This window comes from Bidens hawaiensis, unplaced genomic scaffold (genome assembly GCF_021521415.1).
Source record: "Bidens hawaiensis isolate Kalapana, Puna unplaced genomic scaffold, B.hawaiensis_p1.1 tig00018657_1, whole genome shotgun sequence".
In the NCBI taxonomy this organism is placed as follows: domain Eukaryota; kingdom Viridiplantae; phylum Streptophyta; class Magnoliopsida; order Asterales; family Asteraceae; genus Bidens; species Bidens hawaiensis.
Genome location: NW_027492823.1, coordinates 337,487 through 354,498, shown reverse-complemented (window position 1 = coordinate 354,498; position 17,012 = coordinate 337,487). Strand labels below are relative to the sequence as shown.

At 38.3% G+C, this 17,012-nt stretch overlaps 1 protein-coding gene across 1 annotated transcript; it reads right to left on the bottom strand.

Annotated features, from left to right (window-relative positions):
- Nucleotides 1-5,448: 5,448 nt before the first annotated feature.
- On the bottom strand, nt 5,449-6,081 carry LOC143556612 (uncharacterized). Its single transcript, XM_077045887.1, has one exon. It carries the CDS (start codon nt 6,079-6,081, stop codon nt 5,449-5,451), a length of 633 nt encoding a protein of 210 aa, XP_076902002.1.
- Nucleotides 6,082-17,012: the final 10,931 nt, after the last annotated feature.

Below are 17,012 nucleotides of genomic sequence, written 5' to 3'. Positions count from 1 at the left end.
TATTCATCCTCGGAAGTTGATGTAGATACCGTTTGTTCCTTCTTGCATTGCCATGATATGAGACGATCGCCCAAAAACTGGAAGCCAGCAAATGTGGATTTCCTGTCAATGTCATCTTCACCATAATTGCTATCAGCAAAAGCATAAAGATCAAAATCTAAGTTCTTGGGATACCAAAGACCTAACTTCGGTTGTCCCTTTAAATATCTAAAAATACATTTAACAGCAATTAAATGAGAAAGTTTAGGATTAGCCTGGAAATGAGCACATTGACAGACTGTGAACATGATGTCAGGACAACTGGCGGTGAGATACATTAGGGACCCGATCATCGATCGATATGCGTTTGATCTACGGGACTCCTTTCAGGATCAGATGACAAGAGAGGTCTTTCCGCCATAGGAGTAGTAGAACTCTTGGAATCTTGAAATTCAATTTTGGCCAACATGTCTTCAACATACTTTCCATGTTGCAGCAAAATTTCTGTCGAACTCTAACGAACCTGCAACCCCAGAAACGTTGTCATTTCTCCAAACGAACTCATTTCGAACCTCTTCTTCATAATCGTTTCAAATTCTGAACATAACTCAACACTAGTAGACCCAAAGATAATATCGTCCACATAATTCTGAACCATAATCATATCTTTCCTGGCGGTTTTAAGGAACAGAGTTTGATCAATGGTCCCTCTCCTATAACCATGACCTAGAAGATGTGCCGTCAATGTAGCATACCACGCCCAAGGTGCTTGATGAAGACCGTACAGTGCTTTATCTAATATGTAGACATGATTTGGATTCTGTGAGTCCACAAACCCCGGTGGCTGATCCACGTATATCTCTTCTTTAACTTCGCCATACAGAAATGCGGTCTAAACATCCATCTGATACACCGTGAAACCCATGAATGACGCATAATCCAGAAAAATCTGAATGGCCTCAAGTCTAACTACGGGGGTATAGACTTCGGTGTAATCTAAACCTTCAACATGACAAAAACCATGAACAACTAACCGTGACTTGTTTCTAACAATGAACATGTGTCATCTTGCTTGTTTCGGAAAACCCATCTCGTATCTAGCGCCTTTTTACCTTTCGGTAATTCAAGAAATCTCCACACTTTCAATTTATCTAACTTATTCAACTCTTCGTGCATATCATCCACCCAACTTGGTTCTTGAAGAGCCATTTCTGCCGACTTTGGCTCAATCTGAGAGATAAAACAAGAAAATAGGCAACTGTTTATGTGTCCAATCTGACTTCTGTTGGACACACCTTTTTCAAGAGCACCTATGACATTCTCTATTGGATGATTTCATTGAGTTCTTGTTGGAATTGGTTGCTAGGGAACAGCTCCAGTAGGAGGTAGGTTTGATAAATTCTCATCAGCTTCAGTGAGAGGATTTTTCCATCCAGAAGTTGGCGTACTACGTTGGTACGAAGTGCTGGCAACGTATTCATTGGGAATAATATCGGAAAACAGAGTGCTTCCGAAAATTTGACGAATAGGACTCTCCCCCTCAACTGTTGGAGCATTTTTAGAGGAAGTTGAAGGCACAATTTCAGTAACTTCTTCTGGCTGATTGACATAGACTGGCAAAGTAACATCAAGTGGCTCTGTGAGATCATCATCCAGAATTGGAGATATGTGAGATATTGTATGTGGATCTTCTTTCTTAGCATCTACGGTAGTATCACCTGACATTTCTATGTTAATAACCGGAAATACATTGAATGGTTTGAAGAGTTCATTGTAATCGAACAGCTAGTCAGGATCGACACGGGCATCGGTCTTATTTTCTTCCAACCAACGAACATCATACGATTCCAAAATTTGCTTGGTTGACTTATTGTAGACTCTGTAGGTAGTATGACCAGCATAACCAAAGAAATAACAGTCATCAGCTTTGGACCAAGTTTCAGTAAAGTACATGGGCAACCAAAAGCTCTGAAGTGTGCAACTGTGGGCTTATGACCATATAGAATCTCATATGGAGTTTTCATTTGAGACTTGTTGATTATCATCCGATTCTGAACGTAGCATGCCGTATTAATAGCTTCTTCTAAAAAAAATAGTGGTAGCTTTGAGTCACACAACATAGTCCTTGCTGCCTCGATAAGAGTCATGTTTCTCCTTTCAGCCACACCATTCTGCTGCGGTGTGCGAGCTGAACTGTACTGACGAAGTACCCCCCTTTCTGAGTAAAAATAATTCAGTGAAGCATTCTTGAATTCCGTACCTTTGTTACAACGAATTCCTTTCAGCATCAGATTCAGTTGATTCTCCATAAGCACCACAAATATCTTGATCATTTCTGCAGTTTCACTCTTATTTGACAAGAAAAACACCCAAATAAAACGTGAGTAGTCATCAGTTATAACGAGACAATAAGAACTGCGAGAAAGACTCAAAACATAAACCGGACCAAAAAGGTCCATATGCAGCAATTGAAAGACTGATGAAATGGTATTAATCAATTTTGGCTTATGAGTTTTTCGATGATGTTTACCCAAAGCACAGGCCACACATTTTTCAATAGTAACAAAATCTTTAATAGGTAAACCATGTACTAAATTATTTTTAGCAAGACGGTTCAGTTTTTTCATATTAGCATGACCAAGACGATGATGGCAAAGCATGGCATTATGTTCTGACACTTTTGAAAACAAGCAGGCTATTTCATCAGGAACATTTTTGTTCATGTCGATCACATAAGCATTATCTTTTCTTTGTAATCGAACAAGAATCCAGTCTTCTGGTATGATGATACCAGGTTTCAAAATCAAACACTCTTTCATAGTAAAATGAGTTGAAAACCCTTTATCACAAATTTGTGACACACTCAAAAAACTGTGCTTCAACTCTGGAACAAAATTAACATTTTCGAATTTCATTACACCATTACTTACAGTACCCTTCTGTGTAATCTTCTCATTTTCTCCTCCCGCAAATGACACATTCCCACCATTAAAAATTTGAATTTCATGTAGCTGGGACATGTCTCCTATCATGGGCCTAGAACAGCCACTATCAACATACCAAGGTCTGATAATATTCCTCCATACCTGTTTCTACACGATGTGCGAGATTAATTAGACTTTGGTACCCAGTCCATAGTTACACTGGGTGATCCTGACTCATCTAAGATTGTCACAGGTTGCCATGACATGTCCTTTTGATCGTTAAACATTGAGTTTAAAGACTCCTTTACCGAAGATTTAGGCAACCATTTATGTCTACCAGTGTAAGATATGGCATTATGTGTACAAATGGGTGACTTGATATCCGGTGTTTGATGGTTGGAAACAGATGATTTTGTCTATTCCACTTGCTTCGGTTTAGAACTTGTGTTCGTTTTTGAAACCGAAGCACCTTTTCTACCCTCTTTACGAAACATGTTAGGCTTGATATGATGAAGACTAAACCTGCCAGATTTGTTTCTGTTCCAATCATCGTCAGAGGGATTAGCCTGATTATGCCTGAATTTTTACCTGTAGGTATTATGATGCATATAAGGCATATTCCTCTGATAAAATCCAAAATAGGGAACATATGGATGATGTGGGCAATTTCTGGAAATGTGACCGGGAGTGCCACAGTTAAAACAAGTTTGTCGTTTTACAAGAAAATTATTTTGGACAACTCCTTCTCTGGACTGGTTGTGTGGATCAGTTTGCTTAAATTGATGCCTACCATTTATCTCATTATTTAACTTACCACCTTGTTTGTATTAGAACATCCCTCTTTAACAAACATAGGCAATACATATTTGTTGGAATTTTTTGATTTTTTAAACTTATTAGGAATCACATTATCAGAATTCAAAATCTTAACGGAATCAACCACACAAGAATCCTTGCTCTTAAAAAACAGATCACACACAAACAGTCGGAATAACATAATTCAAAACATGTAGTTTTAAAGAAACATTAGAATTAAAGTCTTCATTAAAAGAAACACTGGAGTCATCATCCTCATCGGTCCATTCCTCAACGATTACTTTTTCTGCACACGAAGTAAACACATTAGAGTCGTTCACTTTTGAAGTGAATGCAATAGTCTCCACTGAATCGATCTTTTCACTGTTAGCAGGTTTACCATACTTCGTATCTTTAACCTTTTCTTCCTTCTCTTTAGTAAGAGGAAGACTTGAATAGTTGTCATTATATGGTGGGGGTACCTGACTATATCCTATACCCTCACCCTTATTCTCTTTCCACCATAACTGATTTTCAATCATGGAATTAACTACCTAATTGGAAACATCAATTTTTTAAAATCAAATTCAGCCATTTTAAATTTTCCAGTTAAATTAAATACCTCTAACTTAGAGGCTTCCAGTTCAGCAGTTAATTCAACAATTTTCTGTTTGGCATCAAGATGATGACAACATTTCAAACTGAAATCAGATTTTAGTTTGGAAAAGTCCTTTTTTGTGCCTCTATTTTATCCAAATAAACCTTTTCAGTTTTCTTAAGCTTATTATTTTCAGACTTTATCATTCCATTTCCCTAAGCAAGTTACTGTTATAAGATTTGTAAAGATCTAATTTATCAATAAAAGCTTGAGAACATAAAGAAGAACTTACCTCGGAAGTGCTGGGAGATGTGAATACCATAAATGCAAATTGAAGTTGCTTGACTTGATCCTCAGCAGCATTTTCTTCTTCTTTCTCTTCAACCCGAGCAAAATTGGCAGTTTGATTGTTTATGTGGAGAGCAGCCATCTGATCAACCCATGAGAACTGTTGAGCAACCAAACCCCTTTCACCATCACCTGAGCTACCCCCAGCTTCTCCTCTAGCATTACCCACGGGTACCAGCGCCCTTTCCATATTTCCTTCCTTGGCTGGATTAGTGCACTCACGAGCAAAATGACCCGGATCGTGACAGTTGTAACACCTCAGAGTGTCCTTGTTAAAACCCACCTTCTGATTATTCGGCATGTTCCAATTATTTCTTCCAGTTTTCTTAGTAAATTTTTGGCCCTAAACACTGCCATGGCAATTTTCCAAGAGATATCCGTTTCCTCTACATCATCAGGATGAATTTGATCGAGTTTAGCAGCCACTACAGGTTGGACCAAATCCCCCGCAAGAAAAGCATTGTAACAGTTCATAAATCCCGTCATTAGAGTGATGTTCTCTTGAGTTTCTTTTGAAATAGCAGGAGTTTGACTGGAAGAAACACCAGACGATTGAGGCTAAGCATCAGCAGTAGAAGATTGACCAGGTTTGGAAAATAACACCGGTGCATGTTGTGGTGAAACATGAGAATATTGACCCTAACCCTGAGTGGATTTGAACATTGAGAAGTTGGCTTGAGGTTGAAATTTCTGTTGCCCCTGAGTAGTCTTCAACATGGAGAAGTTGTCTTGTGAGATGAGTGCATTATTGGAAGCCACATTGTAACCAGCTGCACTGTAGGAATTTGCATGATTTATGGCACGTTATTTGTCGTCCATGTCACATGCTTTGATGATGGCCAAAACGTCATACCGTGTTAACTTGTTGAGATCCTTCATCCTCTTAATGACCGCAACTTTCATGTCCCAACTTTGAGGTAATGAGTTCACCAACTTGTTGTTTGTCTCAGCAGATATTAAGTTGATACTGGCATATCTCATCTTAGTCACAAGAGCTATGAACCTCTGAAGCTGAGTTTCTAACGACTCTCCCAGAACATGATTGAACATATTGATTTTTTGTCGTAGTAGATCTTGACGACTTCTCTTCATGTCTTCATTTCCTTCATATACCTCATTCAATGTTTCCCACAATTCTTTAGCATATTGCAGTTCTCTAAAACCCAAGGCAATCTCAAGTGAGAGTGCTATAGTCAAGGTTGAAAGTGCCTTCTCATCCTCTTCCATTTTAGCAATATCATCATCATCATACATAGCAACAGGCTTTAAAGCAACTTCAGTAGAATTCTCACGTTGGTAAGTGATGACTTGAGGACCTCTAACTATGCTTCTCCATATTTTGGCATCTTTCATCTTGACATACTTCTCAAAACGAAACTTCCACTCGCTAAAACCCTCATGAGACAGCAGACGAAGCACGCGAGTAGTGGTCCCCATTTTGGAATCCATCTCTTGATGGAATGAAGCATTTATTGACACATTGCTATTTATTAGTTGATCCATTTTAATTACAATAGTCCAAAAGTAATTTAAGTCAAAACAACTCTAAAAGTGCAAACAAAATCCCAAGTCTGATGGATTAGGCCCAACTGAGTTCAATGTATGCGCTGACCGAGAACTATGAATGATGACGAAGAATTGAACACGTGGACAAAAAACCAGGGACAATTGACCGACAACCAGTATAGTTGACCGAGAACAAGTATAGTTGACCGAGAACTGGTATAATTTACCTAACACTGAAGATTTTGACCGAGAACCAGTATTGTGAATAGAGAACCCTCAATTATGGCTGAAAACTCTTGACCTGAGCCGAGAATGATCAAAAGTTGGCTGAAATCACTTGTTTATGGCCGAAATCTCTATGAAAACTAAGGAACACAGATGAGAACTCTCAAAAATAACGCGTTTTTTAAGATCTTATTTTGGTAACAACTAAATCCCTGATTTTATGGGATTCAAATTGTTTCCAAATAAAAGAAAATCTTTGACCAAAACACAGTTTCCTTCTTCTCCGATTATGAACTCGCCAGAAATCAACAAAACCACCAAACCCTTTAACTTGAATCGTTGATATCACAATAACGAGCCTGAATAGGTCTAAGGCTCTGATACCAATTGTATGGTCCAAAAACGGATCTTTCAATATGATATCAACTAACTTGATGTTGGTGCGGAAATCCAACACATGATGATTCAAGAACAAAGAACAATAATACGTAAAACACACGGTGGGATGCTTCAAAACATACGTTTATTACGTCAGATGCTTAAGAAATACAATACTCGTGTTACCCCAACAAAACTGAATCGCCAACAATAGCAAAAACCAACCACTAAACCCTAAACAATGGATTCTATATATAGGGTAGCCAACATACTAGCCCTACAAAGCCCAAAGCCCACCGAGATCCATAAGGATATCGGTTTACATACAAAAGTCAATACCAAGCCTAACTAAGTACAAACCATCAAGTATTGACCCAACATTAAGTTTACCTAAGAGTAAACAAAAAAAAATTATAGATAATATATGCATTGCATGTCGTGCTTTGTGAGGGTAGTTAAACTAGATCAAACAATTACAAACATGAATTCTTATATATCATTAAAAAGTGTAAAGTACATGGATCATAATCAAATGGAAATAAAAGAACAAAGACAAAAATAGTAAATGCAAGAAAATGTTGCTCTCGGCGTTTGTCTTCTCGGAGGTACGTAGGTCTTGGGTATAAGGACTAGTGTGACATGGTTCCATAACTTCTAAGCTGAAATTCATTGGCTTGGTATAGTAAACACATTCTTGTATTCCCTGGTTGGCCTGATTTACCCGAATTTGATCAGCTTGGTTCGATTGAGTTTGAATAGCTTGGATGGGTTGGGCTTGCTCGACATGGCATCCGGTTGGAGGGTTTAGTCTTGATATATTTGGAGTTGGTTGGATTGGTTTAGGTAGGTTTGAATCTGGTAAAATAGTTTGGGGCGTGCGTTGCGAATGTGACTTGGGTCACCACAATGATAGTAGGCTCAAATGTTTGTGAGCGCGGGAGCATATGCTACAGCATATTGTTGAAGAAATGGTTGAATAACGGGTTATGGGATGGATGAGTTGTGTGGTTTTTCCTAGGTTCTCGGCAAGAGTTGATGAAGTGGCTGAAGCGACCATAGTTGAAGCATTTTCGGCACTATGTGCTAGTAGGGTGGTGAGACTTACACATGTTACACATTCAATGTGTTCCCGTGTAGGGCTTTTTGTTCGGTTAGCCTTGGGTATCTTGGGTTGGTGAGTGTTTCGGGTTGTTTAGGGAGTAGTTTTGGTGTTCGCGTTAGTTGTTGTAGTTGGTTTTGAAGTGTTTTAATGAGATTTCAACCTTGACCTCGTTGGAAGGTCCAGTCCTGGATTTTTCGGTAGGCTTTTTGGTACTTTTACGTGTTTAAATTCCTGACCTTAACGTGGTTTTCGGTGAGTGTACCGGTAAGAGTTATAGAATTGTGAGAATCTTTAAGTCACGACTCAATACGGAGTCTTGAAGTTGCATGTGTAGGCCGAAGATATATTTGTCAATGTCTCGAACGAGAGGAGTGGCCATATGAGGGACTAAGAGGCACAATTCATGATAACAGTTGTTGTAGGTAGTATTGTCACCATATTCTTGTTTGAGTCCCCATAAATCTTCTTCCAACTTCTTAAGTTCATACTTGGGACATAAGTTCTTGAGCATGAGCTTCTAAAGGTCGCCCCATGGCAACTTGCGCCCCTATAGAGTGTTTCTCGCTATTCCACCAAGTAAGGGCATGTTGGGTCTATATTTAGTTGGTTTGTACTTAGTCTACGCTTAATGTATTTTGTGTTTTGTATGTGCATATGTAAACCGAAATTAACTTGTGATCTCGGTGGGCTTGGGCTTATTGTTGGGCTAGGTTGTGGTTTGCCTATATATACATGTTTATGTATAGGATTTAGGTTGGCCGTTCCATATAGCTGAGTTGGACGAGTTTTGTGTAAGATTGCTTAAGCATTAGACGTTCAATATACGTATGTTTTGAAGCAATACTTGGTGTGATTTACGAGTTCTTTGTTATTCATCTTGAATCATCTCGTGTTATATTCCGCAATAACATCGAGATTATTAATATCATATTAAAAGATCCGTTAATAGGACTTACAATTGGTATCAAAGCTTATTGACCTATTCTAGGCTCGGTTGTGATATCAACGATTCAAGATTAATTATTCCTTGGTTTTTTTGGTGTTTTGGATGATAGATCCAGCGAGCACTGTATCGGAGAAGAGAAGGAGTTATTTTTGGTGAATGATTGGTTCTGATTTTATAGACAAATAAAATCCCACTAAAATCGGAAGTTTTTTGCCAAAATCGAACTGATTAGATAGTTTTCGGCCAGTTTAGTTAGTTCTCGGGATCATTTAAGGGATCTCGGTCAATCACTCTGGGTTATTGGGTTAATCTGATCGTTTTCGGCCACCTTCAAGCGTTCTCGATCAAATTTGGGTGTTCTCGGCCACATTCAAGTGTTCTCGGCTGATTTAATCCGTTTTCGGTCCCAAGAAGTGTTCTCGGTTTAATTCGATTTCAGTTAACATTTTTTATCTCGGTGTCACAGTTCTCTGTTGTTCTCGGCTGAGTTGCACGTGGGCCTATTTTATTGGGCTTTTGAAATTACTTGGGCCTAATTTTCTAGGAATTTTACTATTGATTATTAAAATGGAACATATAACAAATGATAATGGATCATCCAATGCTACACTTCATCAAGAACTGGACTCCATAATGGTAACTACTACTCGCACACCCCGTCTGCTGTCTCATGAAGCGTTTAGTGAGTGGAAATTCAGATTTGAGAAATGCGTTAAAATGAAAGATGCTAAAGTTTGGAGAAGTATTGTTAGAGGTCCTTAAGCCATCACCTACCAATATGAGAAGTCTCAGGATGTTGCTGTGAAGACTGTTGAATTGTATGATGATGCTGATTTTGAGAAAGTTGAAGAAGATGAAAAGGCACTTTCAACATTAACTATGGCACTCTCACCTGAGATTGCTTTGGGTTTTAGGGAACTACAGTCCGCCAAGGAACTATGGGAAGCCTTGATTGAAGTGTATGAGGTTAATTAAGCAATGAGGAGAAGTCCTCAAGATTTGTTGCGACAAAAGTTCAACATGTTTAATCACGTTTTAGGAGAGTCGTAGGAAACTCAGCTGCATAGGTTCATAGCTCTTGTGAATGAAATGAGATCTGCAGGTATTAATCTGACAGTAGTTGAGACAAATAATAAGTTGGTAAACTCCTTACCTCAAAGTTGGGATATGAATGTTGCAGTAATCAAAAAGACGAAGGATCTCAACAAACTGACTCTTTCTGAGGTTATGGAAATCATCAAGGCTTATGACATGGATGACAAGCAACGGGCTTTAAACCATGCAAACTCCTACAATGCAGCAGGCTACAGTGTTGCTTCAAAAAAAGCACAAATTTCACAAGACAACTTCTCAATGTTCAAAGCTACTCAGGGATAACAGTAGTTTCAACCTCAAGGCAACTTTTCAATGTTTAAATCAGGGTCAATTCTCTCAAGCTTCAGCACAACCAGCTCCAGTGTTCTTTGCTAAACCTGCTCAATCACTTGCCGCTACCTTCTAGTCAGAATTCCAGTCAAATCCCTTCTATCTCAAAGGAAACTCAAGATAACATTGTCTTAATGGCGGGATTCATGAACTGCTACAACGCACTCCTTGCTGGAGATCTGGTTCAACCAGTAGTTGCTGCTGAGCTCGATCAAACTCATCCAGATGATGTAGAAGAAATGGATATTTCTTGGCAAATCGCCTTGGCAGTGTTCGGGTTAAGAAATTTACCAAGAGAACGGGAAGGAATAATTGTAATATGCCAAATAATCAGAAGGTGGGTTTTAACAAGGATACTCTGAGGTGTTACAATTTTCACGAGCCGGGTCACGTTGCTCGTGAATGTACCAATCTAGGAAAGGAATGAAACATGGAAAGAGCGTTGGTACCAGTGGGAAGTGCTAGAGGAGAAAGTGCGGCTTGTTCGGGTGACAGTGAAACGGGGTTTGGTAGCTCAAAAATTCTCCTGGACTGATCAGATGGTTGCTCTTAACATAAATAATCAGACTACCAATTTTGTTCATGTTGAAGATGCTGAAGAAGAAAATGTTGCTGAGTAACAAGTTAAGGAACTTCAATTTGCTTTTATGGCTTTTACTTCTTCCAGCTCATCTGAGGCAAGTTCTCAATTCTGTTCCCAAGCTTGTATTAATAAGGTAGATCTTTACAAATCTCATAATAGAAACTTGCTTAGAGAAATGGAAGTTGTGAAATCCGAAAATTATAAACTTAAGAAGAATGAAAGAGCTTTTCTAGATAAAATTGAGGCACAAAAAAAGGAGTTTTCCAAAATCAAATCTGATTTTAGTTTAACTGGAATCCTCTAAGTTAGAAATATCAAATCTAACCAATAAATTTAAAAGGTCTGAACTAGATTTTAGAAAATTTGATGGTTCCAGTAAAGTAGTCAATTCCATGATTGACAATCAATTATGGTGGAAAGAAAATTAAGGTGAGGGTATAGGATATAGTCAAGTACCTCCACCATACAAGGACAACTATACTGGTCTTCCACGTTGTGAAATCCGAAAATTATAAACTTAAGAAGAATGAAAGAGCTTTTCTAGATAAAATTGAGGCACAAAAAAAAGGAGTTTTCCAAAATCAAATCTGATTTTAGTTTAACTGGAATCCTCTAAGTTAGAAATATCAAATCTAACCAATAAATTTAAAAGGTCTGAACTAGATTTTAGAAAATTTGATGGTTCCAGTAAAGTAGTCAATTCCATGATTAACAATCAATTATGGTGGAAAGAAAATTAAGGTGAGGGTATAGGATATAGTCAAGTACCCCCACCATACAAGGACAACTATACTGGTCTTCCACTTACCAAAGAGTAGAAAGAAAAGGTAAAAGACATGAAGTATGGTAAACCTGCTAAAAATGAAAAAGTCGACTTAGTAAAGGCCACTACATCCACTTCAGAAGTAAACGATTCTAATGTGTTTGCCTCATGTGCAGATAAAGTAATCATTGAGGATTGGACCGATGAGGATGATGATTCATGTGTTTCAATTAATAAAGACATTAATTCTGATGTTCCTTTAAAATTACCAGTTTTGAATTATGTTATTCCGACTATTTGTGTGGGCTCTGTTTTTAAGAGCAAAGACAATTGTGTGGTTGATTCCGTTAAAACTTTGAATTTTGACGATATGGTTTTTAATAAGTTTAAAAATTCAAAAAATTCTAATAAATACTCATTTCCTATGTTTGTTAAAGAGGGATGCTCTAATAACAAACAAGTAAGTCAAACCATGGGTCAAGCAGTAAACACCAGACAAAGCAAACTAGTCTACACAACCGGTCCACACAGGGAGTTGACCAAAATAAATTCTATGTAAAATTCCAAACTTGTTTTGACTGTGCCACTCCTGGTCATATTGATAAAAATTTTCCACATTGTTCATATGTCCCTTACTATGGATTCTATCAGAGGAATATGTCTCGTAATACCTATCAGCGAATTTTCAGGTATCACCAGGCTAATCTCTCTAATGGTGATTGGAACATAAACAAATCTGGTAGGTTTAGTCCTCATCAGACCAAGCCTAACATGTTTCGTGAAGGTGCTTGAAAAGGTGGTTCGGTTTTAAAAACGAACACAGCTTCTAAACCGAAACAAGTGAGAAAGACAAAGTCATTTGTATCTCCCACTTGCATACCAGAGACCAAGTCATCCATTCATACAAATAATGTCAAATCTTACAATGTTAGACATGAATGGTTTCCAAAGTCTCCAGTAAAGAGACATCGAATTCTATAATAGATTATCGAAAGGACATGTCATGGCAACCTGTTACAACTTTAGATGAATCAGGCTCACCTAGTGTAACTATGGACTGGGTACCAAAGTCTAACTAATCTTGCACATCGTGCAGGAACAGCTATGGAGGAATATCATCAGACCCTGGTATGTTGATAGTGGTTGTTCCAAGCACATGATAGGATACATTTCCCAACTACACGACATTCAAATCTTTAACGGTTGGTATGTTTCCTTTCTGGGAGGAGAGAAAGGGAAGATTACGCAGAAGGGTACTGTAAGTAATAGTGTTTTAAAATTTGAGAATGTAAATTTTGTTCCTGAGTTGAAGCATAGTCTATTGAGCGTGTCACAGATCTGCGATAAAGGTTTCTCAACTCATTTCACGAATAAAGAGTGTTTGATCTTAAAACCTGGAATCATTATACCTGGATTCTTGTTCGATCACAAAGAAAAGATAATGCTTATGTGATCGACATGAACAAAAATATTCCTGATGAAATAACCTGCTTATTTTCTAAGTGTTAGAACATAATGCCATGCTTTGGCATCGTCGTCTTGATCATGAAAATGAGAAAAACTTAAACCGTCTTGCTAAAAATGTTTTTGTGCAAGGTTTACCCGTCAAAGATTTTGTTATTGTTGAAAAGTGTGTGGCTTGTGCTTTGGGTAAACATAACCGCAAATCTCATAAACCAAAACTGATTAATACCATTTCATCAATGTTTCAATTATTGCATATGGATCTGTTCGGTCCGGTTCATGTTTTGAGTCTTTCTCGCAGCTCTTATTGTCTTGTTATTACTAATGATTACTCACTTTTTACTTGGGTGTTTTTCTTGTCAAATAAGAGTGAAATTGCAGAATTGATTAAAAGGTTCGTGGTGCATATGGAGAATCAGCTCATTTTAAAGCTGAAGGGCATTCGTTGTGACAATGGCACGGAGTTCAAGAATGCTTCATTAAATTATTTTTGTTTAGAGAAGGGGGTGCTTCGACATTCTGCTCGGACAACGGAACAGAATGTTGTTGCTGAACGAAGAAACAAGACTCATATTGAGGCGGCAAGGACCATGTTGTGTGATTCAAAACTGCCGTTATTCTTCTAGGCAGAAGCTGTTAATACGGCGTGTTATGTTCAATATTGTGTGCTGATCAACAAGTCACAAATGAAAACTCCATATGAGATTGTCTATGGTCACGAGCCCACCGTAGGACATTTTAGGGCGTTTGGTTGCCCGTGTACTCTATAGTTGCTGAATCAACTCCAAAATTTGGGGCCAAAGCTGATATTTTTATTTTGTCGGATATGCTGGTCATACTGCCTACAGAGTCTACAACAAATCAACCAAGAAGATAGCAGAATCGTATGAAGTACGCTGGTTGGAATAAAACGAGACCAATGCCCGTGTTGGTCTGGACTGGTTGTTCGATTACAATGAACTCTTCAAACTTTCAGTGTGCTTCCGGTCATTGATACAGAACTTTCGGTACTAATACTGCATATCCTGAGAAAGAATATTTACATGTTGTCTCTCATATATCTCCAGTTCTGGATGGTGATCCCTCGTTCTTGCCCAATATCACTCAGCCATTGTCAGATAATCAACAAGAAAAGGGTACCGAAAATATCTCCTCACCAACTTCAGAAGAAAACACTCCAATAATTGAGGAGGAGAGTCCTATTCGTCAAATTTTTGGAAGCACCTTATTTCTAGATATCATTCACAATGAATACATAGCCAGCACTTCGTTCTCGCATAGTACAGCGACATCAGAGTGGAAATATCCTCTCACTGAAGTCTTGAAGATCTATCAAACTTACCCTCCACCAGTTCTGTTCCCGAGCAACCAATTCCATCAAGAATTCAGCGACATCATCCAATTGAGAATGTCATAGGTCCTCTTGAAACAGGTCTGTCCACCAGAAGTCAGACCGGACACATCAACAGTTGCTTGTTCTCTTGTTTTATCTCTCAGATTGAGCCGAAGACAGTAGAAATGGCACTTCAAGAACCAAGCTGAGTGGATGCTATGCATGATGAATTGAATCAATTTGATAAGCTCAAGTTTTGGAGGTTGGTTGAGCTGTCCGTTGGAAAGAAAGCGTTAGATACAAGGTGGGTTTTCCAAACAAGCAAGATGGCACGGGGGTTATTGTTCAAAACAAGGCACAACTTGTCGTTCGAGGTTTTCGTCAGGTTGAAGGTTTAGACTGTAACATCTGGCCCCTCGCCCCACCAATATTGTCCGCTCTGCCCACGAAGAGCTCACGGATTTGTTTTTGGTTTCCCAAAATGCGTTGGGGATTGAAGAGGCAGGACATTACTTATGAACCAGTAATATCTCTTTTCCATGGCCGATGTGGGATAGCCTAAGAGTGGGACGATGTTGTGTTTGCCAAGGGTGTTACAAGACTACACAGAAGTTTATCCTCCCGTAGCTAGGCTCAAAGCTATTCGGTTTTTTCAGGCATATGCTTCATTCATGGGTTTTACGGTCTATCAGATGGATGTCAAAACCGAATTTTTGTATGGATAAGTTAAGGAGGAGATTTATGTGGATCATCCACCCGAGTTGGTTGACTCAAAGAATCCGCGGGCATAGTACGCTACTTTGACAGCTCATCTTCTGGGTAATGGTTATAAAAGAGGGACTATTGATCAAACTCTGTTCCATTAAACAGTTGGGAAAGCTTTGATTTTGGTTCAAATTTACGTATATGACATTATTTTTGGGTCTATTAGTGCTGGGTTGTGCTCTAAATTTGAAGAAGTGATGAAGAAGAGGTTTGAAATGAGTTCGTTGGGGGAAATGAAAACGTTTCTAGGGTTGCAGGTTCGTCAGAGTTCGACGGGGATTTTGTTGCATCAAGGAAAGTATGTTGAAGATATGCTTGCTAAATTTGAATTTCAAGATTCCAAGAGTGCAACAACTCCTATGGCGGAAAGACCTCTTCTGTCCTCTGATCCTAAAAGGAATCGAGTAGATCAAACGTACTATCGATCGATGATCGGGTTCCTAAAGTATCTCACCGCCAGTCGCCCTGACATCATGTTCGCTATCTGTCAATGCGCCCGTTTCCAGGCTAACCCTAAACTCTCTCATTTAATTGTTGTTCAACGTATTTTTAGATATCTGAAAGGGCAACCAAAGCTAGGTCTTTGGTATCCCAAAAACTCAGATTTTGATCTATATGCTTTTGCTGATAGCAATTATGATGGAGATGATATTGACAGGAAATCCAAGTCTGCTGGTTATCAGTTCTTGGGCGATCGTCTCATTTCATGGCAATGTAAGAAATAGCAAATGGTGTCCACATCCACTACCGAGGCTGAATATGTTATTGCGTCAGCTTGCTGCTCATAGGCTATCTGGATGCAACATCAATTTCTGGATTACGGTTTGGAATTTCTTGACACTCCTATTTTTTGTGATAATGATGCTAATATTGATATCGTTAAAAATCCGATTCAGCATTCAAAAACCAAGATAGTCGATATCAAAATCCATTTCATTCGTGACTATTATAACCGTAAATTGATTCATCTTGAACAAGTTCACACTGATAATAATGTGGTGGACTTATTTACCAAACCGGTTGGGACAGCCAGATTTAATGTACTTGTAGGTTTTCTTAAAATGCTTCGTTTCGAGGATTGAGTCTTTTTAAGGTTAAATTGGTACATATTTCTAATTTTGCACAAATTTAGGGGATAAAAATTAAAAAAAATTCCAAAAGAGTGTGTGTGTGTGTGTGTTTTTAATAAGAAAATTAAAATTTTAATTAAAAAAATTTATGTAATCACTTTCGCTTAAAATTATGTCGGTTGCTCAAGTTTGAAGGAAATATACTTGTATATGTTTGGTCCTGTCATCTATTCGTAGACTCACAGGATAGTCATTAACCCAAAGACTGAAAGCATCAGGGGCGATTGTGATGTGGTTTTGTGTTTAATTCTTACGCTTAAATTATGTTGGTTATTCTAAGTTAGAGGGACATGTATTCCCATATGTGTTTGGTCCAGTTAACCACTTGTGGACAAACGGGATAGCCATTCACCTGAAAACTAAGAATGACCAGGGCGACTGAGTTTTTAAAATGTCTTCTGTAACTCTCTGGGAAGTGATATGATTATTCAGTTAACAGCTTTTTAGAAGCTTCAAAATATTTTCAAATGAAAATTGATCCAACCTTTGGAAAATGATAGAAATTGTTTTTGAGTGCCTAACGGGTGAAGTTATTAAGCTTAAAAGGCTCTATAACAATCATTGATTTGTATGGTAGCTTTCCATGATGCGTAAATGATGAAGTGATATAAATTAAATATGCTAAACTTACTGTGGAGAGTCATTTTGAAGAAATGTGCATGTCTCCATATACATCTCTCCGAATGATAGGCAAAAAAGTAAATACCCAGTCATACACGAGCCCGTTAGTGTCTTGATCACCAAAAAT

Bases quoted from the DNA above. Each gene is read 5' to 3' on its own strand.
- LOC143556612 (XM_077045887.1), bottom strand. From the start codon at position 6,081: ATGGGGACCACTACTCGCGTGCTTCGTCTGCTGTCTCATGAGGGTTTT.